We start from the raw sequence: 25,090 nt of genomic DNA, 5'->3' as shown, positions 1-25,090 counted from the left end.
CCTTTTTTACAGGTGCACTGAAAAATGATTCTGCATGTGCCCAAAATCCATGCCTACACTACCGCAGGCCATTTTTCAGCACACCTTAGTAAAAGGACCCCTTAATTCTCTTAAGCTGTGTCGATGTTACTGACTTTAGCTTTACTACCTAACAATTTTTGTGAGATAAAAATATTTGTGCTAAAACACATTAAAATAACATCATTCAAATGATACAATTAACAATGTATCAGAATTTCACCATCACTGTGAATGCTCAAAATGTCCACCCCAGCTTTAACACAGGCCTTCAGTCACTTTGGTAAGTTCTTAATAGCCTTGTAGATCAGTCCCTGTGGCAGGCTGTCCCAGGTCATCTGGAGTGCTTCCTTGAGTTCAACGATTGTGAATTTGGGAGGAGCTTGCGATAGGCCTCCCAACATTGCTCCCCAGACACAAATCTATATCACTGTGATGTAATTAATTTAAGCTGGTACCCCTTTTTTTTTTTTTTTTCAAATACTAGTAATTTTACAGTGCAATATTTATGAATATGAGAAAATTGCTGATTGGTCATACTAAAATGTCTAACTTTAAAGTGTTTAAAGATAATCTCATTCCACTCAGCACATAAATGTAGATGGTGCATAAGAACATAAGTAAGAACATAAGTATTGTCATACTGGGACAGAACGAAGGTCCATCGAGCTCAGCATCCTGTTTCCAACAGTGGCCAATCCAGGTTACAAGTAACTGGCAAGATCCCAAAATAGTACAATATATTTTATGCTGCTTATCCTAGAAATAAGCAGTGGATGTTCCCCAAGTCCATTTCAATAATGACTTATGGACTTTTCTTTTAGGAAGCTATCCAGACATTTTGAAATCCCGCTAAGCTAACTGCTTTTACTACATTCTCTGGCAAAGAATTCCAAAGTTTAATTACACATTGAGTGAAGAAATATTTTTTCAAATTCATTTTAAATTTACTACTTTGTAGCATCATTGCGTGCCCCCAGTCCCAGTATTTTTGTAAAGAGTAAACAAGCAATTCAAGTCTACCCATTCCACTCTACTCATTATTTTATAGACCTCTATCATATCTCCCCTCAGCCGTCTTTTCTCCAAGCTGAATAGCCCTAGCCGTTTTAGCTTTTCTTCATAGGGAAGTCATCCCATTCCCTTTATCATTTTCATTGCCCTTCTCTGTACCTTTTCTAATTCCACTGTATCTTTTTTTAGATGTGATGACCAGAATTGCACATAATATTTGAGGCGCAGTTGCACCATGGAGCGATACAAAGGCATTATAACAACCTCATTTTTCTTTTATGTTCCTTTCCTAATAATACCTAACATTTTATTTGTTTTTTTTTTAGCACCGCCACTCACTGAGAGGTTTCAACGATGACATCTAGTTCCCTTTCCTGGTCGGTGACTCCTAGTGTGGAACCTTGTATTACATAGACATAGTTTGGGTTCCTCTTTCCCACATGCACCACTTTGCACTTGCTTACATTAAACATCATCTAGATCCCTTTCCTGGTCGGTGACTCCTAGTGTGGAACCTTGCATTACGTAGACATAGTTTGGGTTCCTCTTTCCCACATGCACCACTTTGCACTTGCTTACATTAAACATCATCTGCCATTTGGATGCCCAGTCTCCCAGTCTCATAAATTCCTCTTGTAATTTTTCACAATCCTCCCGCGATTTAACAACTTTGAATAACTTTGTGTTGTCAGCAAATTTAATTACCTCACTAGTTACTTCCTTCTCTAGATCATTTATAAATATGTTAAAAAGCAGTGATCCCAGCACAAACTCCCAGGGAACCCCACTATCTATTCTTCTCCATTGAGCATACTATCCATTTAACTCTACTCTCTGCTTTTTATATTTTAACCAGTTTTTAATCCACAGTAGAGCGCTACCTCCTGTCCCTTGACTCTCTAGCTACTTTGTCAAATGCCTTTTGAAAATCAAGATACACAATATCAACCAGCTCACCTATATTCAAATGTTTGTTCAACCCTTCAAAGAAATGTAATAAATTGACGAGGCAAGATTTCCCTTTACTAAATCCATGTTGGCTTTGTCTCATTAATCTATGCTTTTGAATATGTTCTGTAGTTTTGTTCTTTATAATAGTCTTTACCATTTTGCCTGACACCAACGTCTATAATTTCCTGGATCACCTCTGGAACCTTTTTTTTAAAAATCAGCATTATATTGGCCACCCTCCAATCTTCCTGTACCATGCTTGATTTAAAGATAGATTACATATTACTAACAATAGTTCTGCAAGTTCATTTTTCAATTCTATCAGTACTCTGGGATGAATACCATCCAGGTGATTTGCTACTCTTCAATTTGTCAAATTGTGCCATTACATCTTACAAGTTTATAGAGATTTCATTCAGTTTCTATGACTCGTCAGCTTTGAATACCTTTTGTGACAGAGATATCTCTTCCAAATCTTCCTTGGTGAAGACCGAAGCAAAGAATTCATTTATTCTCTCCACTATGGCTTTGTCTTCCCTGATCGCCCCTTTTACCCCTCAGTCATCTAGAGATCCAACCGATTCTTTTGCTGGCTTCTTACTATGATGTGTGTTTGATGAGGAAGTTTCAGACAAGTGTTTGGGACATTAGGACTAAACTCATATAATATGGAGTCCCCACACAAGTTACTGTTTGAGGTCTCTAGAATTAAATTATATTTTGGCATTTACGCCACATTTGTCTTGGTGTAAGTGGATGCGTGTAGTTTTAAGTGCTGTAATATTAAACGTATTCTATATTCCTCACCTAAATATAGGCACCGCTTACAAAATACGCTTAGGTGGAAATGTATTCCATGTGGAGTTTTCAGATGCCATATATAGAATTTGGCCCTATGGTCTTTATTCTATAAAGGTTATGCTCCTAAATTTATGCTCCTAAATTAGGAGCATACTCTGTGTTCCAAAATAGATTATGTTCCTAATTTAGGAGCATAAATTTAGGAGCATAACCTTTGTAGAATAAGGACCTACATGTGTACATCTAGTTTAGTTTTTTTTTCCAGTTTAATAGTGACTTAGTAATTAATATTTATGAACAGGGGGGGAATTCTATAAATGGCGCTAAAAGTTAGGCACAAAATACTGGGCGCTAAGCTAGTGTTTTATAAAGCAGAGTTGTGTGCCAACTCTATTACAAAATACTAGTAAGTCCACAGTTGCATGCCAAACTTTAGGAGCAACCACTTACTCCATGTCTATGGCTGAGGTAAATGGGCCTGTATATGGAACTGTTCTATGCACTGAGTGCAAGAATGATTGGACTGTATCTGACACGCCCGTGCCTCCCCCACGCCTTTTGCATGAGCACATGAGAGAAATTATAGAATAGGAGCATAAGTCTGTTATAAGTACAACTGCAAACTAGTGCCAATCAGTACTTGGTAACACCAATTATTGGTAGTTATCACCTATTAATTGTCAAGTTAGTGCCAATTAGTTAATTATCATGTTACATGCGTAACTGACACTTTTAGATAACTGTTGGCCCAACTGCACACCTAAATTTGGCACCATTTATAGAATTTTGGGTAGAGTGATGTGGTAGCCATGTTAGTCCATGTTTAAAGGTAATAAATAGAAATAAAACAAAACAGAGAAAAAATAAGATGATACCTTTTTTATTGGACTAACAATACATTTTTTTATTAGCTTTCGAAGGTAACCCTTCTTCAGATCAGAAATAAGCAAATGTTGCTAAATAACATTATATATCAAAGCATTTCAGTGACAATCTTCACAGGAAGAGGGTGGGGTGGGTAAGGTTTGAAACATGGGAGCTGGGGAGATTAGAGACAGGGAGAGATGCATGTAGAATTTGTATAAGTCGTACATCATTTTTAAGGTTCTGAAGATATAACCTTGAATTATTCTGTGAGCCTACGTTTGTCTATCACGATTAAACACTAAGCAGATCATGCACCCTCCACTTTTTCATCCCCTCACCCCCAGCACATATAAACTAAGGCTGCTGAATCTTCTTCCTGTCCTTTAAACCTTCTGCCCATGCTCACCATGGCACCAACGTCTCATCCCATTTCTGCACTTACACTGTCAGCTCCTTCTCTGTCTTTTTCCCTGCATATGGCACTAACACTAAACCCTCCTATTATTCAACCTTCATCTACTGATACCATTGTCTTCTCTTTCTATGCCACTTGACACTGCCAGGCCCTCACTTTTACACTAGCATTCACTCTTTTTTTTCTCCCTCCCATCCGCTGATCCCTCACACTGACACTGTTGACCCATCTTATGTTCTACTCCACAGGTGACCCCTCACTCACGGTCAACCTGTTACTGCCTCTGAATACCAGTACTAACCGCCAAACTCAAAGCAAGATATTTTGTGTGCAGTCTGGGGGCGAAGTCAGCACTTATGCGGTTAAATATTCAGCACTTAACAGCATAAGTTAGCCAGACAAATAAGACTGAATAACACACATTCCTATCTTTGTTGGTTTAATTTATATGGTTAAGTGCTGATATTATACTTTACCAGATAAGTGATAGCTGGCCGCACATACCTGGATATTCAGTGCTGATGCCCGAGCATGGTCCATCACCACTGAATATCCGGTCAAACACCGGTGACAGCCAGAATGTCACTGTCCTCCGCCAGCAGAATATTTACGCCTCTAATGACATTTCACTCTACCATTCTTCCTCCAGTGATACTTTCAGCTCCTCATGCCATCCTCTCTCACAGTAAGACCTCCACCGTCTTGTTGACTTTCATCTCTTGACAGGGTTAAAAGGCCTCTTTCTTTTCACCAAAAGGTGTGGCAAAATTTAGGATTCTGAAAGAGGAAGTGTGGAGACATTTCACCAGTGAAGGAATAACTTTAAGTCACTAGATTGGCAAAGACTGAGGAGGGTCATCACAGGAAGAATAGGGAAGGAAAAAAATTAAGGTAGAGCATCTCTGTCATAGAAGGGGGCCACAGGACAAGAACAGGATAAAAGGATCATTACAGGAAGGGATGGGGAAGGAAAAATGAGGGGTTAGGTCACTGACATAATAGGGTGCAGGAGAGTATGAAGAGCATCACCAGGAGGAAGAGCAGGGTAGAATGATCATCACAGGAAGGGGGAGAAAGGAAGAATTGGGGGAGGGGTCACTATGAATGAGGGGAGTGCAAAGGAGCATGAAGAGCATCACCAGGGGGATGAGCAGAGTTGGAAGATCATCACTGGAGAGTGTTGATTATGAGAATGAAGGAGAGCGTTACTGGTATGGATAGGGGAAACATAGCTATGATCATCAGGGACTGGGGCTTATGGAGGAGGAAGAGGAGCCCTGCACCAGTGAAAGGGGCTGAGGATAGTGCATTACTCTCAAATTCAGAACTCTAAAGCATACAGTTCCCAGGGTGAGCACTTCTAGCATGTATTATACTTTCTGGGCTCCTTTACTTTTCATCAGACAAAGGGAGAATATGAGATTGTGAGATGGAAATGAATCTGCCTATTAGCAGAGCAGAGCAAAGCAAAGAATAATCTAACATTTTTAATTTCCAGATTCTCACAGTATAAATGATTCTTCCACATAAATATCTCCTCTAGATCAACAGCTTTAGTTTATTGCATGCTGAACAATAACTGCTTTATGGAACAGATGTCTCATGGACTGGCCATTCAGTCGTATATAAAAATATCAGAACAATGCTGTAAGTGCAGGAGTGGCTCTATTGCCTGCATCTCGTGTTTTGAGGTATAGCTTGGTAAACTGTTGAATGTGAGCAGTGCAGGCATTTATGTTAGCAAGCAATGAACTAAGATAACAAGGTAATAGCTCATAGTAAGGTATGTGCGCCTCAAGCAAGCCTTTCCAGCCACCCAAGCAATGGAAGCAAAGAGGAAAAACACATGATCTGAGGGATACTGCAGAATGCTTATTACCTCTGCTATCAAGAGAGCAGTAAATTATCAGCAGTGGTTGTCAGAATGCCATATAGATTGTGCCTTTGGGATTTATAATATGGCTGTTATATAGGTATGCATTTCCTTTCGGAAACATTCGTGTCACCTCCAATATTTGTTACTATTAGCAGTGCACAGAACCAGTGATTCCTTTCATAGCAATTATGATCCCCAAAGAGGGCAGTAGATTCTGTGTGATAGATTTACCATTTTTTAAAAACTTTTTATATTTATTTTTCAGATATGATTAACAGGACAGTCATGTATAGATAACTATGGGGGGCGGGGAGGTTATCAACCTGGGCTGCTGTTGAGATCGGTTCTTTTACTGTTAACCCCAGAGCAGAACAGACTGAAAGTCCCAGTGTATGGACCCTTAACTATAGAAGCCAGAAGACAGAAAGGACGAATCAGTTAATTGATGCCATCACTGAGGTGCTTCATAGCACATTAGATTCATATTGCATAGTCCAGACACTTTGACCCCTGAAGCAGGCATTCATGCTGAAACACAGATCTGTGTTGAGTTCACCTGTATATTTATGCTATCTTCTGGTGGACATTATGACATAGGTCCATCTGTAATTGTGCTATCCTCTGATGGACATAGTTATATGGAAATTGTTAGACCTCTGGCCCTTTTACAGTGATTGACTTTATTAAAGGAATATTGAACTTTTATCCTCTGGTTCCTCTTTCTCTTCTTCTGTGGAAAGCCCTTGATCCATTCCTACTCATGATATTTGCTGCTGGTGCCTACTTTCCTTTACAGAATAGGCTCCAAATATGTGGGTTCTTAGCACCTAAAAATTAGCATCTATTTATAGAATCATGCTTGTAGTGTGCAGCTCTCTCTCCAAGACTGAGGGGAGATATGATAGAGGTCTATAAAATAATGAGTGGAGTGGAACGGGTAGACGTGAATCATTTGTTTACTCTTTCCAAAATACTAGGACTAGGGGGCATGCGATGAAGCTACAAAGTAGTAAATTTAATACGAATCTGAGAAAATGTTTCTTCACTCAACGTGTAATTAAACGCTAGAAATCATTGCCAGAGAATATGGTAAAGGTGGTTAGCTTAGAGGAGTTTAAAAAAGGTCTGGACGGCTTCCTAAAGGAAAAGTCCATAGACCATTATTAAATTGACTTGGGGAAAATCCACTGCTTATTTCTGGGATAAGCAGCATAAAATGTATTGAACTTTTTCGGGATCTTGCCAGGTATTGATAACTTGGATTGCCACTGTTGGAAACAGGATGCTGGGCTTGATGGACCTTTGGTCTGTCCCAGTGTGGCAATACTTATGTACTTATGTACTCCTGTGTAATTGTGTCTGTATTCACTGACTCTCCTAAAATGGCATAAAATACAGAGATTGATTCTTTAGTTCAATCTTGCTGACTTATCCAGCACAAACTTTCTATAGGGATGAATGGCTGGTCTAGAGCAGACTAAGGGGGTCTTATACTAAAGATTAGCTCGTTATCTGCAGTAGGGCCCATAGGAATAAAATGGGACCTGCTGTAGATAACCCACGCTAACCATTAGTAAAAGAACCCCTTAACTTCCTTCTGTCTTAAAACATATTTTGCCTGTATGTAAGCATTAGGGATGGGCTGCCACTGCATGTTGTTAAAATCTGAATATTTGCAGAAAAAAAACACAAAAATTTCTGTTTTTCATTTGCCAATGATAGTGCACACTCTCTTGAAAAAGTGCCTCATTGCTTGTGCACAAGCCATCACTGACATGTGAACACTGCACATGAACATGCTATCAGAAAAGGAGTGTTCATTGTTTCAGAAAGAATGCACCCTTTTTCCAAATAGTGAGCAAAGAGTACACACTCAATGACTTTGCTCCCTAGACAAAACAAAATAGCCATCAAAAACAATCAAAACGAACATTCCTGGAAATGACATGGGAAATGAATCCAAATGAAAATAGCTGGCTCTCCATCCCTAATGAGCATGGTGATCCATGATTTACCACTTTTAACAGGATGGTTCTAATAGAGGGTGTTAAAGCACAGTCTATTATCATCAGTTAAGTAGAAGATGTTTGTAAGTTCAGATCCCTCCTGGCAATCATGGATGTCTAAGAGCAACTCATTTACTTTTAACAAAGCCATCTTCAGATTGCCTTGAGCTGCACATGAAATACTGCCAGTTTTGCACAATTGCACATTGTGTATTGCTTAGTGAAATAGTTTCTTGTAGAACATTTTTATATACCTTCTGCTTTATGATTAGATTTTATTATTTCTCCTTGCTTTTAGGATGGGATCTTTCTACGCACCAGGGTTAATTGGTATCAATGTGCTGCGTTTGCTGACATCCATGTACTTTCAGTGCTGGGCCGTTATGTGCACCAATGTTCCCCATGAGCGCGTCTTTAAAGCATCAAAATCAAACAATTTTTATATGGGGCTACTATTGCTGATTCTCTTTTTAAGTCTGTTGCCAGTGGTATACACCATAATGTCCCTCCCACCTTCTTTTGACTGTGGACCATTCAGGTACAGTAGCAAGCATGTTTCTCTTTAGAACTTCCTTCATTCTATTATTATTATTATGTGTTACATTTGTAGCCCACATTTTCCCACATATTTGCAGGCTCAATGTGGCTTACATAATACCGTGAAGGCATTCTATGGTTTATTTGCTCCTGCTTATGGAAGAATTCTCAGCAGATCTCGGGAGGAAACCCCTGTGTTTATGCTCTTTCTAATACCTTTAATTCAGTGACTGAGCAATACTGTTTATACAGAAATCACAGACAGACTACCTTTTAATGTTCTTAACCTAGAAAGTAGTAAGCTACAAGGAATAAAACAAATATGAAAATAGATGCTTATTCTTAGTTCAACTTAGGAAACTAAGCTATATACTAAAAATAGGAGCCTAATTTAAATGCCTAATTTAGATGCACTCAGTCACCTATTTTCGGACAAAAATAGGAGACTAAGATGCTGATATTCAAATCATTTGTGCTCCTAAGTTTGGAAGTTAGGATCCTAAATTGATTTCTTTGGAAACTTACAAAAGCTGTGTGCCTAGATTTATGCTCAAAGTTTTACTAAAGGGTTGACATTCAAAGCCATTTATATGTACAGGAGAGCCTACTTCCATTTAAATTGCTTGTGCCTTTCACCCACTAATATGCAGCGGCACTTAACCAGATAGTGACTCTGAATATGAGTACTCACCAGCCATGTCCCAAATGGTCAGGTCAAAGGTCTTACGGGAGGCAGAGCCAAGGAGAAGCTGGGAACTCTGAGTGCTGGCAGTATTCAGTGTGAGCACCCACATAGCTAACCCATAAAAAGCAGTCCTAACTCTGTTCAATTGGTTATGTGGGTACTGGCCTGCAAAGTACAGTGTTCTGCCCTCCATCCCTTCTACCCCTCTCTCTCTTCTACCCCCCTAACATAAGCTGCAATCCCCCTCCCAACATCCTGACGCATGGACCAACCTCCTTCCCCCCATAGTTAGAGGAGCTCTCCCTGGGCCTACCTTAAGTTAAAGTTCATGCTCAACTTTATTTGATGTACTGCAAATACAAAGACATCAAAGCAATTTGCAATTTCTAAAAGAGGTAATCACATGGGGGAAATAAATTTAAAAAGCAAACAAAAACTCAGAGGAAAAGAAAGAAAGAGGGAGAAACATGAGAGTAAATACAAAAAGAATGACGTTTTATAATCTCTTAAGGGAAATCAGGGAAAGAGGGTATGAGTAGGACAGTAGGAGAAAGCACTGTGAAAGGAAAATGCATCCTGTAATGAGAAGATCAAGATTGTGGAAAAGCTTGAGAGAATAAGTGTGCCTTAAGGTGGTCCTTAAATATTTTATGAGATGGTTTGGTCTTGACCAAAAGAGGAAGGACATTCCACAGAGTAGGTGCAACAGCACTGAAACAAGTATTTGTACAGAACCAAGCCACATATGAGGAAAGGAGGAGACAGTGAGTAAGTGCTGTTGGGAAGAACGAAGGCCTCACTAAGGTGTGTAAGGGACAAGAAATTTTGACAAAAAAGATGGAAGACTGGAGTACAATATCTGATGGAACAATCATCAAGTATTTCAAGGGGATCCGAGAGGAGACTGGGAGCCAGTGTTCTAAAATAAAAAGAGGAGTTACATGATTGTACCTTCTTTTACCTAATAACAGTTTAATTGTAGTGTTTTGTACTATCTGAGAAAGTGGTAAACCACAGGGATCTGTACTGGGACCGCTGTTATTTAACATATTTATAAATGATACGACGAGTGAGGTGATTAAATTTGCAGATGACACATGCAGATTGTGAAAAATTACAGGAAGACCTTAGAAAACTGGAAGACTGCGCATCCAAAAGGCAAATGAAATTTAATATGGACAAATGCAAAGTGATGCACATTGGGAAGAATAATCCAAACCATAGTTACCTGGTGCTAGGGTCTACTTTAGGAATCAGCACTCAAGAAAAAGATCTAGTGAAATCTTCTGCCCAGTGTGCGGCGGTGACCAAAAGAGCAAAGAGGATGCTAGAAATTATAATGCCTCTGTATCACTCAATGGTGCGACCTCACCTTGAATATTGCATTCAATTCCAGTTGCCGTATCTAAAAAGATATAGCAGAATTAGAAAAGGTTCAAAGAAGAGCGAGCAGAATGATAAAGAGGATGGAACTCCTCCCATATGAGGAAAGGCTAAAGAGGTTAGGGCTCTTCAGCTTGGAAAAGAGATGGCTGAGGGGGGATATGATTGAGGTCTATAAAATCTTGAGTTGTGTAGAACAGGTAGAAGTGAATCGATTGTTCACTCTTTCAAAAAGTACAAAGACCAGAGGACACTCAATAAAATTGCATGGAAATACTTTTAAAGCAATTAGGAGGAAATATTTTTTTCATTCAGAGAATATTTAATCTCTGGAAGTCACTGCCGGAGGATGTGGTAACAGCAGTTAGCATATCTGGGTCTAAAAAGGTTTGATCTTAATCCTAATAGGGGATATATATATATATATATAATAGGAGGTACCTAAAACATTAACAACAAACAGTACTCCTGTTCTATAAATTACAAAATCTTTATTAGTGAAAACAAACCAGTGCATTAAAAGAATTACCAAATAGTATCCCTGCAACTCACTCACACTGCCATCCACACCAGACTTATACCCTGATCACATATGTAAATCCCACACAGAACATTGAACAAAAACCCCTAAATTGCAGTTTCTTCAGCCTCTGTGTATCACCAGAGCACAATCTCAAAAAAGATCAGTCAGTGAGCCCTAAGAAAACACAAGGGCACACAAAACCCAGTTCTTAATAATCACAGCAGATATTGAACGTTACTGATCTTTGTATCCAACAAGTTCTCAAGTGAAGAAAAAACTCCACAGCAATATAAAGCCACTGTTCTTATCCGTGTGATTAAAAAAAAACCACAGGGAAACACTGGGTATTGCAGAGTCACACAAATCTTCTGTGATCCTCCTGCACACAGTCAAACCTTTAAATTAAAGGCAGCCAAAGAATGCTTCAGGTCAGTGGGAGGCTTCCAGGGATAGGTAAATTAAACCCACATAGTTGGTATACTCCAAAGTTCCCCTAAAAAGGTTTGGACATGTTCTGGGAGGAAAGGTATGTGGTCTGTTATTGAGATGGGCATGGGGGAAGCCACTGCTTGCCCCAGGATTGCTAGCATGGAATGTTACTACTAATTGGGTTTCTGCCAGATACTTGTGACCTGGATTGGCCACTGTTGAGAAGCAGGATACTGGGCTAAATGGACCATTGGTCTGACCCAGTATGGCTATTCTTAAGTTCTTATGTTTTCTCTTTGGATTACAATTTACAGCGAGCGGGAATTCCTAAGGGGTAAATACGAGGGAGTCCACCCAGCAGGTTTTAAGTTAGAAGTTCAACGCACTTCGTTATGAGCGCTCATTAGCTTATTAAGCTTAAGTTACACGCATTGTTATAGAATCCACTTGGATTTTGGCACAGATCTCTAGGCGTGCTATATAGAATCTGGGGGATAGTGGCAGAGTTATGCGGATAAGTGCTTTCGAGTATCTGGCCTCCTAAATTTAAAAGAAAACTAGAAACAATTAGAAAACTTAGGGCCCTGTTTACTAAGGTGTTTGAGCGTTTTTAGTGCACCTACAATTATCATGCGAGCTAACCGTGTAGGAGCCTATAGGGATATTGTAGGCGTGTATATGGTTAACGTGCATACTTTGTTAATGAGCATTAAAAACATTAACGCGGCTTAGTAAACAGGGCCCTTAGGATCCTATGTTTGCAGAGAACAGAAGACAAACTAACTAGGAAGCCTAAATTTAGGAACTCAGTGTGAGGGAGTCTATTGGATGCTGCCACTTCCACTTAAGGACACTCTCTCATAGTGTTAAAACCAAGGAGGTTTGATTGAGAACAGGCAACAGCATGACGTCAAAAAATTGAAGCTACTAAGGTTAGTCTATGTTTCCCCTTCCCCACGCAGCTGTCGTTCTGTGTACACTCAAAACAAACAAACCCATGAGCTGCTACTGCATCCACGTAGTCGTTCTTTATTGTTGGTAACATTTTTAATTAATGTCACTTATATTTTCAAACATGCCCGCTTGTGCAGCATACAGGTGTACACAGAGGAAATATAACGGAATAACTTTTCACAGGTAGAGTAGTGATTTGTTATAAATCGTAATCAGTGAGTCATTGGAGGGGACACCCTAGCATGTGTTATATTCGTGCAGAGATTTTTTTTTTCTCCTGGTAAATGGCCACTAAAACAGACATCATGTTATGAGAATCAGGTGCTCAATATTCAGAGTTTCTATCTATCTATTTATTTACCTATTTATGGAAGTAATATCCAGTGCCTAGATCAAGGAGGAAGATGGTTTGTGGGAACTTGCTTCTTTTGTGGAATGCAGTGGTATATTATAAAAATACACTTAATACTGTTTATTACTACTATTTAAAAGAAAGATATTAAATATTGAGGGCAGAGCTACCTTCTTGCAGAAGTCCAAAGTCAGTCTAAATGTGCCAACATTTTCCAGTTCTGTGATATATATATTTATTTCTTCTTCAAGTCAGTTTTCAACAGCATTTTCTCAGTTATTACCCAAATGCGAGCACAAATATAATGTTAATTAATAAGTTTTGGATATTACTGAATTCTATTATTCTGTCTCACTGTATTTCCAGTTTTAGCACAGTATAAGTCATCACAAGGACAAAATATAAGAAAACCAATGGACTTATAAACAAATGAGAGATCTGCATGAAAGAAAATATATATTTTTATTATTTTGACTTATGAGAACCACTTGTCCTTGAAATATGCTCCTACTTGTCCTTGAAACATGCTCAAAACAGAATAATCCATTTGTACAAAACAGATGATTTGAAGATGTGATTTCATGTGCCCCAGTGAAAGGAGAGTTTAATTTTACTTTCAATCTTTATAACACCAGGCTTCCCAAGGCAGATTACAACAGCAGTTAAGATGACCCCATCAGTAAGGAGGATATCCTCACTGAAATTTGGCCATGTATTACTGTATTGTATAGAACAGTGTAGAAAAATGAGCATAAAATACAGCCATTATTAGTGCTGTTTCCACCAGTTACAATAATTTTTGGAACTGTTTTAGTGATATTCATTTTTATTTCATGATATTTATATCTACATATGGGATGCTTTCCAATAAATTAAAAAGCTGTCAAATAAGTAAAATAAAAAATAAAAAAAACTTTTGTCCTCCACCTTTTAAGGTACTGCTTGTCCAACTGGAACAGCTTTTGACTTTTTACAGATGAACCACACATAGGCAGTCCATTATTTCTTTTACTATTGCTTTCAATAGCATTTGCTATTGTTTTGGGTGTACTTGTCACTCCGCCTACTGCCAGCAAGCTACACCTACTGGCTTCAACCCATATACTTGCTAGATAGCCTCATACCGTCTCCTGTTCTCACTCTAACCTCCTTGGTTAAAACCATCTTAAGCCTCACAGTGCCACAGAAGGGGGACGTGACACAGGAGGGGCAGAGCCAGGAGGACATGGTCCAGGAAGTATAAAAGCTCAGGGTACAGCTAGACTGCATATGCCTCCACTCACATCCCTGTGAACTGCAAATGCGACAGTCAGGTAGGCCAAGTTCAATTTGGAACTTTTCAAAATAATATCTTTGACCCAGCAGGGAACAGGCCAGCCTATGTTGATGGCTAACAATTGTATTGGTGCTCTAGGGAGCCAGACCAGAGCCAAGCAGAGTATGCTACCTTGCTGAGAGACCATAGTGTACACCGTGGCCTTGCAGTAGCAGGCCACAAGAGGAAATTCTTATATCTAAGGACTAATTTTATATTTACTTTTCTTTCCTCACCTGTGAATTGACATCTGTAATAAATATTATTTTGTTCACCTTAACCCACTATGTGGTTTCAGCGTATTCTGGCTCTAGGGCCCACCCTCATTCACGTTACCACACTCAGCTTTGCTTGAACATTGGTCCCCTTGTATCAGCCTCTTTGTAAAAAATCGTTATAAAAGGTAAATGATTACTCTATTTGTCACCTGTCAGGAGAGAGTGATTAAGGGGGGGAGGGAAGGAAGAAATTTAAACATTTATAAATACTGCAGTTAAGCTAAGTAAATGGTTATACCAAACAAGTTCCTTCCACCGAACACCTAACAAATAAGCATTTAAGGGGTGTAGTTACTAACATATGCTACTATTAATATATGTTATTTTACCACTAATTCATGCAAATTTTCTACAGGCCCGTTTTATGCAATGAGACCCAGGGGCACTGTTAATAATGTGTATTAAAATCTGGGCATTGAGCATCCTAACGCAGGACTTTCTCACATGCTAATCCCAGATTTTATGTGTCTTTTTAAAAATGTTTCCTTTTTCATTTCTTTTTTTTTTCACCATTACTGCACGGTACCTTCAAAAGGTTCATGCACGAGCACTTACCACATCCGATTTAGGCGGCACTAAATGCTCTGTGCTAACCCAGGGGTCCTTTTACTAGGAGTCAATCTGATAGGGCATACTATATTTCTCGAAAGGTTAGGTGCCGAAGGCAGCATTGAAGAGGTGAGCTTTAAGCAGAGATTTGAAGATGGGTAGGGAGGGGGCTTGGCGTAGGGGTTGAGGAAGATTGTTCCAGGCATAGGGTGAGGCAAGGCAGAATGAGCGGAGCCTGGAGTTGGCAGTGGTGGAGAAGGGTACTGAAAGGAGGGATTTGTCCTGCGAGCGGAGGTTACGGGCGGGAACATAGGGGGAGATGAGGGTAGAGAGGTAGTGAGGAGCCGCAGACCGGGTGCATTTGTAGGTAAGGAGTAGAAGCTTGAATTGTATGCGGTATCTGATCAGAAGCCAGTGAAGTGACTTGAGAAGAGGGGTGATATGAGTATATCGGTTCTGGCGGAATATAAGACGTGCGGCAGCGTTCTGAACGGATTGAAGAGGGGATAGATGTCTAAGTGGGAAGCCGGTGAGGAGTAAGTTGCAGTAGTCATGGCAAGAGGTAATGAGAGCGTGGACGTGTCTTTTAGATTGTACACTTGTCTCTAGATTGTACACCTGTCTTTTAGATTGTAAGCTCCTTGAGCAGGGACTGTCCTTCCATGTTGAATTGTACAGCGCTGCATAACCCTAGTAGCGCTTTAGAAATGTTAAGTAGTAGTAGTAGTAGTTTTACTAAGGCGCGTAAGTGTCTATGAGCCCAATGTGCGCCGAAATAGAGTTACCGCCCAACTACCATGTGGCTCTTGTGGTAATTTCATTTTTGGCATGTGTCCGATATGTGTGGCCGAAAAATAATTTTTATTTTCAGACGCACGTATCGGACACGCATAGGTCATTACTACCTGGTTACCATGTGAGAATTTACCGCTAGGTCAATGGCTGGCGGTAAGGTCACAGACCCATAATAGACATGTGACAATTTTGATTTTGCTGCACGTCCGTGTTCGACAAAAATTTTTAAAAGGCCTTTTTTACAGGCACACTGAAAAATGGATCGGCGCATGCCCAAAACCCGCGCCTACACTACCACAAGTCATTTTTCAGCTCACCTTAGTAAAAGGACCCCCCAATGTTAACAGTTAGTGCACAGTAATCCATACCCATTCTCCACCCATGACATGCCCCCTGGAAAATGTAAACAGGCAGCAAAATAGCAAGTCATAAGGGTAGCACACATTACTAACTACACCCCTAAGACTTTGAATATGAACTTCTGTTTTATGTACCTAAATGTCATTCATCTAAGTGCTGGAATTTTAACACCAGTGGATAGGGATATGCAAACATTAGTGCTCAATCAGTTTTGTTTAGCTGTCTTAAAATAATACAGTTATTAATGTATGCTCAACACACTATTAGGAGCTAGATCTCATTACCTAAAGTGCACCTGTGGTAACATAACACATGATAACAAGATAGTGCACATTAATAACTCATGCGAATAGTGTGGGCACAATTGATTAATATGCGTTAAGCTACCAGTCATCACACACATCAGTTTCCATGCATTAAAAAATTTTAATTAATAAAAGAGTTTGAAGTCAACTGAAAGCTGTCTGAAAATTGAGAACAAGAGTCCAAAATGAACCACAAATTTTTCAAATGCCTACTTCTCTCAAAATATTAGATGCCTAATGTTACATGATTCATGCCAGATTTAGAAATTCATCTCTGGTTCTTTGAATATTTGGTCCATTGAGAATAAGACTATTCTTGAATATTTTTGGCTTTATAGTGGAAAGAATAGAATGTTTGATGTCCTTCAGGAAACGATCCAGAACGATTTCCCACCTTTCATAGGTTCAATTCTTGTATCTGTGGCAAATCCAGGACTGATCATATCTGCAATTCTTCTCATGGTGTAAGTAGCCCAATGTCCATTAAAAAATCTGTTTTAAAGATAAATATTCCTCTTTTCAACTGCTACTGTCCATAATTTCTATAACATTTCTACTAACATAACATTTTCAGGGACTCTTTTACAAAGCTGGGCTACTGATTCTCAGTACGGCAAATGAGAGGAAGCCCATTCAATTCTTATGGGCTTCCTCTCATTTGCCATGCAGGAATCATTCATTCACTACTGCAAAGGGCTCTTCCTCTATTAGTTCCATTGGCTATCAGCAAAGAGCCATCAAGATCAAACTCCTATATTTTTCAAGTTTTCTTTCATTGCAAAGGTCAAGCTGTGGCTGAAAGGGCAATGCAGCTCCATGAATATATATCATACTTGGAGTGATATGCATTGGATAACCAAAGAATGTCATTATAGGATCAGTACGTACTGAATCTCAAGCTTTCATATTTAACTTCTTTCTGTACCAGGCTATGAGCTAGCCATAATATGCTCAAAAGCAGACAGCCAATGTCATCTTTATCTTCTAGAAGACTTTTGGGCTATCGGCACTAACTTGCTTCCCAAATTACTCATCAGGTTGCTTCACATTAAAACATAGCTAACCTGGAAGAGGAAATGACATCACCAGCCTGAACAGCAGCTTAAGCCCACAGCTCCTCACAGACCCACGGAAATCATAATCCTTCGGTCAATTTAACTTACAATTTTAGGATCATCTTGCTTAGTTCTTGCATCTGAAGGGAAATCTCTGGAGAGATGAGTAAGAAGAAGGCTATGGACCTGCAAGATTATGTCTACCATGAAGCAAACAACATGGCGGCTTTTGCTTCTCAGTTGGCACTGGGATTGTCTATTTTGGTTTCAGTTGCACAGAAGATGATGCTCTGCCTTACATGGAGAAGATTAGAAGCTGGTTGAAAGAAATTAAAGTCAAGATTGCGGCATCTCATTCTGATATGGCATCTTTAGGCACAGACTTGAGGTGAGAGCTAGGTCACCAATTGGAGGAGGTAGAGCAATGGGCCAAGGAACAAGCAGACCAATTCACTGATTTCAAAAAGCAGCAAATGAAGTACACAAGGCAACAGGGTGAACTCCTTGATAAAATGGAATTCTTGGAGAATAGAAGCAGGAGGAGCAATTTATGTTTTAGGGGTATTCCTGAAGGCCCCGAATTTCAGGACTGCAAGGATGTTATACAAAAGCTCTCTGCACACACATCCAAGCTTAAGTGGGCATTGTATTGACACCAGAGGACATTAAAATCGACACAGAGCTCATAGATCTCTGAGGAACCCACACAATAATCTCTCTAAAGATATCATTGTTTGCTATCATAACTATGCAATGAAAGAATCAATCCTCATAGCTGCCTGGAAATAAGACAAACTTATCTGGACGATATATGACATAGCAATCTTTGCCAATATCTCTCCAGCTACATTGCATTGGTGCTGGGATCTGAGAACCGTTACAGAGAAACTTCGGGCAGAGCAAGTGAGAGATATCATTGGACTTTTCAACTTTTCAAAGTTGTCAAAACACATGCAGATTGTGAAAAATTGCAGGAAGACCTTAGGAAACTGGAAGATTGGGCATCCAAATGGCTGGTGAAATTTAATGTGGACAAATGCAAACTGATGCACATTGGGAAGAATAATCCAAATCATAGTTGTCTGATGCTAGGGTCCACCTTAGGAATCAGCACTCAAGAAAAGATCTAGGTGTCATTGTAAACAATGTGCTGAAATCTTCTGCCCAGTGTGCGGTGGCAGCCAGTGGTGTGCTGGTAAATTTTTAACAACAGGCTCTCTCCCCGGTCCACCTCAGCGCCCCCCCCCCCCCCCATCCACCACTGCGCCCCCCCCCCCCCCCCCATCCACTTCTGCGCCCCCCCAAAATTGCAGAGCTGGCTATAGCGGGGGAAGGGCAATGCATTACTCTCTCCAGGAAAAAAAATTAAATGATCCCAGGTTCCAATCTAATTCATGTTTAATGTGGGATAAAATGCCATAAATAAGTAAATAAATATAAACTTTTAATGTTGAGCACCTGATTCTCAAAGTGAACATATTCCAAACACTATAATGAAAATAAAATGATTTTTTTCTACATTTGTTGTCTGGTGACTGTTTTTCTGATCATGCTGGCCCAGTATCCGATTCTGCTGCTATCTGTCCTCTTAACTCCGTTTCCAGGGCTTCCTTTCCATTTATTTCTTTCCTCCTTTCTTCTTCATTTCTGGTCCTCAGCTTCTGCCTATTTTCTTCATCCTTGTGCAGTTTTTCTCCTCTCTTCCTTTTCCCTCAGCTCATCTCCTTCCTCACTCTTCTCTCCCCTCCATCCATGTCCAGCATTTCTTCTCTCTCCCCTCCTCTCCCCTGCCCTGCATGCACCCATGTCCAGCAGTGACCCTCCTCTCCCCTGCCCTGCATGCACCCATACCCAGCGACCCTCCTCTGCCCTGCCCTGCATGCACCCAGATGTCCAGCAGTGACCCTCCTCTCCCCTGCCCTGCATGCACCCATGTCCAGCAGTGACCCTCCTCTCCCCTGCCCTGCATGCACCCATGTCCAGCAGTGTACCCTCTTTTCCCCTGCCCTGCATGCACCCATGTCCAGCAGTGTACCCTCCTCTCCCCTGCCCTGCATGCACCCATGTCCAGTGACCCCCTCCATCCACCCATGCCCAGCAGCGACTCTCTTTTCCCCCCTGCCACCCCCCCCCGAGTTGTTTTGTGAATTCTTCTTCTCCTCCCTCCCTCCCGATCCGGTCCCTCACCGCCCGCCCACTTGTTTTTTTAAATTCTTCGCTTCCAGTGCCAAGTCGCCGACTGTCCTGAGTCCTCCCTTGCCGATTCGTGCTTCAAAATGGCCGCCGAGACTTCAGCCGAAGTCTCGCGAGGCCGCCTCTGGAAGTCTCGGCGGCCATTTTTTAAGTGCAAATCGGCAAGGGAGGACTCAGGACAGTCCAGGACTCGGCGCTGGAAGCGAAGAATTGAAAAAACAAGCGAGCGGTGAGGCGGATCCGGAGGGAGGGAGGAGGGAGGGTGGAGAGCCAGAGCCGGCTCGCTATTTTCAACAACCGGCTCGCAAGCCGGAAGAAAATTTAACAATCGGCTCTTGCGAGCCGGTGCGAGCCGGCTCCAGCACACCACTGGTGGCAGCCCAAAAAATCAAACAGGATGCCAGGAATTATTAGGAAAGGGATGCAAAATAAGACCAAGGACATTATAATGCAATGGATCACTCCATGGTGCGACCTTACCTTGAGTATTGCATTCAATTCTGGTTGCCGTATCTTAAAAAAAGATATAGCAGAATTAGAAAAGGCTCATAGAAGAGCGACTAAAATGATAAAGAGGATGGAACTTCTCCCATACAAGGAAAGGCTAAAGAGGTTAGGGCTGTTCAGTTTGGAAAAGAGATGACTGAGGGGAGATATGATTGAGGTCTATAAAATCCTGAGTGGTGTGGAGTGGGTAAAAGTGAATCAATTTTTTCACTTTTTCAAAACGTACAAAGACTAGGGGACATTCAATGAAATTACATGGAAATACTTTTAAAACATATAGGAAGAAATATTTTTTCACTCAAAGAATACTTAATTTCTTAAACTAGCTGCCAGAGGATGTGGTAACAGCAGTTAGTGTATCTGAGTTTAAAAAGCTTTGGACATGTTCTGGGAGGAAAGGTACGTGGTCTGTTATTGAGATGGACATGGGGGAAGCCACTGCTTGCCCCAGAATTGGTACCATGGAATGTTGCTACTAATTGGAGAAACTGCCAGTATTTGTGACCTGGATTGGCCACTGTTGGATACTGGGCTAAATGGACCATTGGTCTGACCCAGTATGGCTATTTTTATGTTCTTATGTTTTCTCTTTGGATTACAATTTACAGCGAGCATGAAGTCCTAAAGGGTAAGTACAAAGGAGTCCACCCAGCAGGTTTTTAAGATCTCTGGGCTGGTGGGAATTTGATCAGCCAACCAAAGCGTCCATACCACCTGTATGGCAAAGAGCCCCATCTGGCAGGGGCAGGCAAAGATCAATGTACCATCAAGTGAATTCCCTTGGGCTTTCTCATGTTTGAGATCTAGCCCTTTCTTTCAGCTCTGCGTGAATGATATTTTGATGACTGTGGCACTGGTATTTGTTTCTGTATACTTAACTGTTGGAATTTTATGCAGTGTGTTTAAGTGGTCTTGACAAGATCTGCAACCATTAGGCCTATATAGTGTGTTCAGCTTCCATTTGTTTGCCTACTCCTACTTTCTTTTTATCTAGAAAAATTTGAGGGCTAGCTACACCTCTGGCTTATCCTGGGGGTGGGTAGCCTGGAATCTTGCTACGCTGGAGGATTCTGTCAGGTACTTTTCTGACCTGGATTGACCACTTTTAGAAACAGGATACCTGACTAGATACAGCTTTAATTTGACCCAGTATGGCAATTCTTATGTTCTTATTTAGGTGAGCTAAATACTATTCCACATATGTGTTTTTTTGCCCTGATGATACATTATCATATTTTGCAGGCTGGCAATCTACTATTTGAATGCTGTTTCAAAAGCATTTGAACAAGCAAATTTGGATCTGAGGAAGAAAATGAAGATGGTATGTTCAGCCATGTCAATTGTTTTCTAAGGTGACCGGTAAAGTGAGAATACTGCAGAACTTACTAGGGTGTGCAGCCCAATATTTTTCATTTTGTTTAGCTTCCGATGTCATTATATTAGAATTTTTCACTTTGTTTTATAAAATCTCTTTTCATTTTGGGGGCGATGTCATAAATAGTGCATGCTTTGGAAAGAGTTTGCACTGTTTCAACACAAGAAAAAAACAACTTTTCCTGTCACTGGGCTAAAAGCAACATGGATGTCATTGGACATTTCCTCTATCATTTAAAATGAATTCACATCCCTAGAGCCTACCCAGTGTCATGGTCCACCATCATCTCTTCATGCCTAAGCTCCCTTTGTGCTTATCCTGTATTTTCTGGGATTCTTTTACAATTTTTTTTTACCTCCCTCTTAACCAGATAGTGCTGCTAAATATCCCTTCTAACTGTTAAAACTGAAACCGGTTATTATTTGGGCAGTCCAGGGGCGGAGTTGGGGCTTAACCAGATAAACGCCAATATTCAGTCCTTAACTGGTTAACTTGACCAAATAGGATCATATAAATACAGTAGCTGTCCTATCTTTGGCCAGTTTAACTTAGTTAAGGGCTGAATATTGGCATTTTTCCAGTTAAATGCCAGCCATCCACACATACCCAGAAGTTTGTCAGTACCGACATGGCCTAGCACGGAATATCCAGGGATAATTTAGAAAAATATTAACTGCCATCAGCTGAATATTAACCCCTTAATTACTAATATATGGGATTAACAGTAACATAAGACTTCTTAATGGTAGCCCATGTTGATAACTTTGCCCATTTATTTGTTGTGTGCTATGCAAACCCAGGCACTTTAAAAGATGTCCATAGACCAGAAACAGCTTTGGTGATTTGTGGTGAAAAGAATCAATTTGCCCTCACAGTATTTTTATTCAGGCCCTTTGCATATGGAGAACAAAATTATTGGAGGGGAAGAAAGCTGAGTAAAATTTGAGATTAACGAAACAATAGCAACAACTCGTAACTTGTCATTCATTATAGTGCAAAGTGTTAACCTTTCACCAGTTGTACTATGCCAGAAGTATATTTTTAGGTGCTGTTAGTGTCCTTTTGAATCAATCTTGGCATCAAAGGTCCTTCTTTACAATCACTTAACATCTTTGCACCACACTGAAAAAGTTCTAAATCATCCTTTTACAACGGTGCTTGTTCCTGACTAATGGTCTGAGAATCAATAAAGTGCAATGTTTACAGAGAAAATGATTTATTGAACTGTTTTACTGCAGTAATGAATTTTGCACATTATTTATTTAGTGGAGAATTCCATTTGCCATAACTCTCCCTCCTGTGCACATGCATCAACTTGTGAACAGCTTATGGGAGTCACCACAGGTGTGATGGGTTTGATGGAAGGCCCTAGGTGGGGTGAGGTTGCTAGTGCCACTCCTGGCTATCCAACTGGAGGGTTATGTGGCTTATCTGGGGCCAAAGGGAGCTGCTGTGGGATTTGAACCTGAGCTGTCTGGTTTCCAGCCTGTTGTTCTAACCATTATGTGACTCCTCTGCCTCATTTACTGTAACTGGTGTTTGCTAAATTAGAATTGGTTACAAGGAGAGTCCTAGAATTTTTTATTTGGTGTTGAAGCCTTCTTTTGACTCAATAATATAAATTTATTTTGTGCAGCAACGAGAAGAAGAGAAAAACAAAAGGAACAACACTGGGGAAGTTAGTTCTGTCATGAAAGACTTAGAAGACTTACTTCCATTAAAGGCGAGAAATGGCAACAATCTCAAACCACCTGAAAGAGGTAAGATATAGTCTAGGGACAAGAGCATCCTCCTCTGGAGAATTACGGATGAAATAAATAATATCGTACAGGCTGTATTTCACTTTCACACAAAGCCAGAGTCAAATCAGTTTGTAATGTGTTCCATTTAGAAAACTTTCTAAAATTAAATTAGGGCTGTACAGTAATGTGAAAATGTATGATTACTGTAAAAAAATGAGTGTTCATATGGCTTTTCTGTTTTGGTGGGGCAATGATTGCAGCTCTATATTCCATTAATTTATTTATTTATTACACCATTTATATTCTGTTATCTATACTAATTCTGTGTTGAGACAACCTGGTGTGTGTATTTTATTATTGTCTCTGTAAGATACCATATTATTTGTGCTCTAAAAGAAGGCTTGAGCGTGCCCCACAGTAGTGCCTTTTTCCCTGTGCTAAGCATGCGTTAGTGCTTACTGCAGCTTAATAAAAGGCCTCTTTATGTCTTACTTATTGTGTGTTTATCTGTTTATTAATGTATGTTTTATTGATTTGTTTTATTTAGTTGATATTTTTTTGACTGTCTGATATACCACCACCACCACCTCCCTGTTGGTCTTTGCTGTTTTATGTATTTATATATGTGATAAGAATCCTCTTCCTTTTGTTTGGATACCTAAATTAAATTGTCTTTTTGAAAACTGTCATCCATCACTATAGCTGTTATTCCATAAAGGGGGGAATTCTATATATGGTGCCTAAAAAAATCATAAGTACATAAGTATTGCCACACTGGGACAGACCAAAGGTCCATCAAGCCCAGCATCCTACTATTTGAATGCTGTTTCAAAAGCATTTGAACAAGCAAATTTGGATCTGAGGAAGAAAATGAAGATGGTATGTTCAGCCATTTCAATTGGCACCGATTGGCTATTTAATTAAATTGCACACGAAAATTGGGCACATGCCCAAATTTGGTCACACAGTTTTTTTACAACTTTTATAGAATTAGGGGGAAGTGTGTAATTTTAGTTATGTTGACCAAACACATTTCCTGGTGCAAGTTTGGGGCAGAATATGAAAGTAAAGCATGGAGCCAATTTTTAAAATAATCAGTTACAACTGTCTCTGGCAAATTTCAAAAAGAGAGTAAACATATAATTAAGGACTTCTCCCAAAGAAGACAGTCTGCAAATTGTCCCTTCAATGTCATTATTTTGTCCAATACATCATTTCTGCTTCTTATCTTACTTTTATGCATAATTTTGTGCTCTTAGGTAGTGAAAAAAAGGATGATAAAAATATTGTCACCACTGCATCTGGAAAAGGACCAGCACTGGCACAAGCACCTCCACGCATAGCAGTGACTCAACCACCTGGACCAAGAACACCATTACCTGGACCTCCAAGAAGACCACCTCCTGGAACAGGGAGAGGACAACCTCAGCATTAAGAGGATTATGAGATGATAAATGTATCTCACACCAAGAGCTACTAAATACAGGGCAGGGAAGAACTGAAACTGTTTTGTGAGCTTTTATAGTTTCTTCACCCTCTTTTTTAAGGCCCTGATAGCACATGAGCTAGCTTATTAATAACTGGAAATAATCTTCATCAGTTATTGCCAGTATAGTTTTACTGTTGCAAGTCAGGCATCGAGAAGTTGTAGAACACTTGCAGGCAAAGGGACAGGTTTATCCCTTAGCTGAGAGAGCAAACAGTGGCAGAAAAATAAATGCATTGCAAAAGACAACTAATGGCTAATTCAGAAATGACTAGGGGCCCTTTTAGAAAGGCACTTTGGGCGCTACGCACGTGCAGCA

The 25,090-nt window shown here is 40.1% G+C and overlaps 1 protein-coding gene across 1 annotated transcript in view; it reads left to right on the top strand.

Moving 5' to 3' along the window:
• LOC115472349 (transmembrane channel-like protein 2) overlaps positions 1–24,720 on the top strand; it is a 47,888-nt gene extending 23,168 nt beyond the window's left edge. Inside the window, exons 7-11 of the mRNA XM_030206628.1 lie at positions 8,247–8,486; positions 16,752–16,877; positions 21,411–21,489; positions 23,180–23,303; positions 24,545–24,720. Coding sequence (XP_030062488.1) covers positions 8,247–8,486; positions 16,752–16,877; positions 21,411–21,489; positions 23,180–23,303; positions 24,545–24,720 — 745 coding nt within the window. The remainder of the gene's footprint in view (positions 1–8,246; positions 8,487–16,751; positions 16,878–21,410; positions 21,490–23,179; positions 23,304–24,544) is intronic.
• The last annotated feature ends 370 nt before the right edge of the window (positions 24,721–25,090 follow it).

This window comes from Microcaecilia unicolor, chromosome 1 (genome assembly GCF_901765095.1).
Source record: "Microcaecilia unicolor chromosome 1, aMicUni1.1, whole genome shotgun sequence".
Lineage (NCBI taxonomy): Eukaryota > Metazoa > Chordata > Amphibia > Gymnophiona > Siphonopidae > Microcaecilia > Microcaecilia unicolor.
This window is presented reverse-complemented; position numbering and strand designations above follow the sequence as displayed.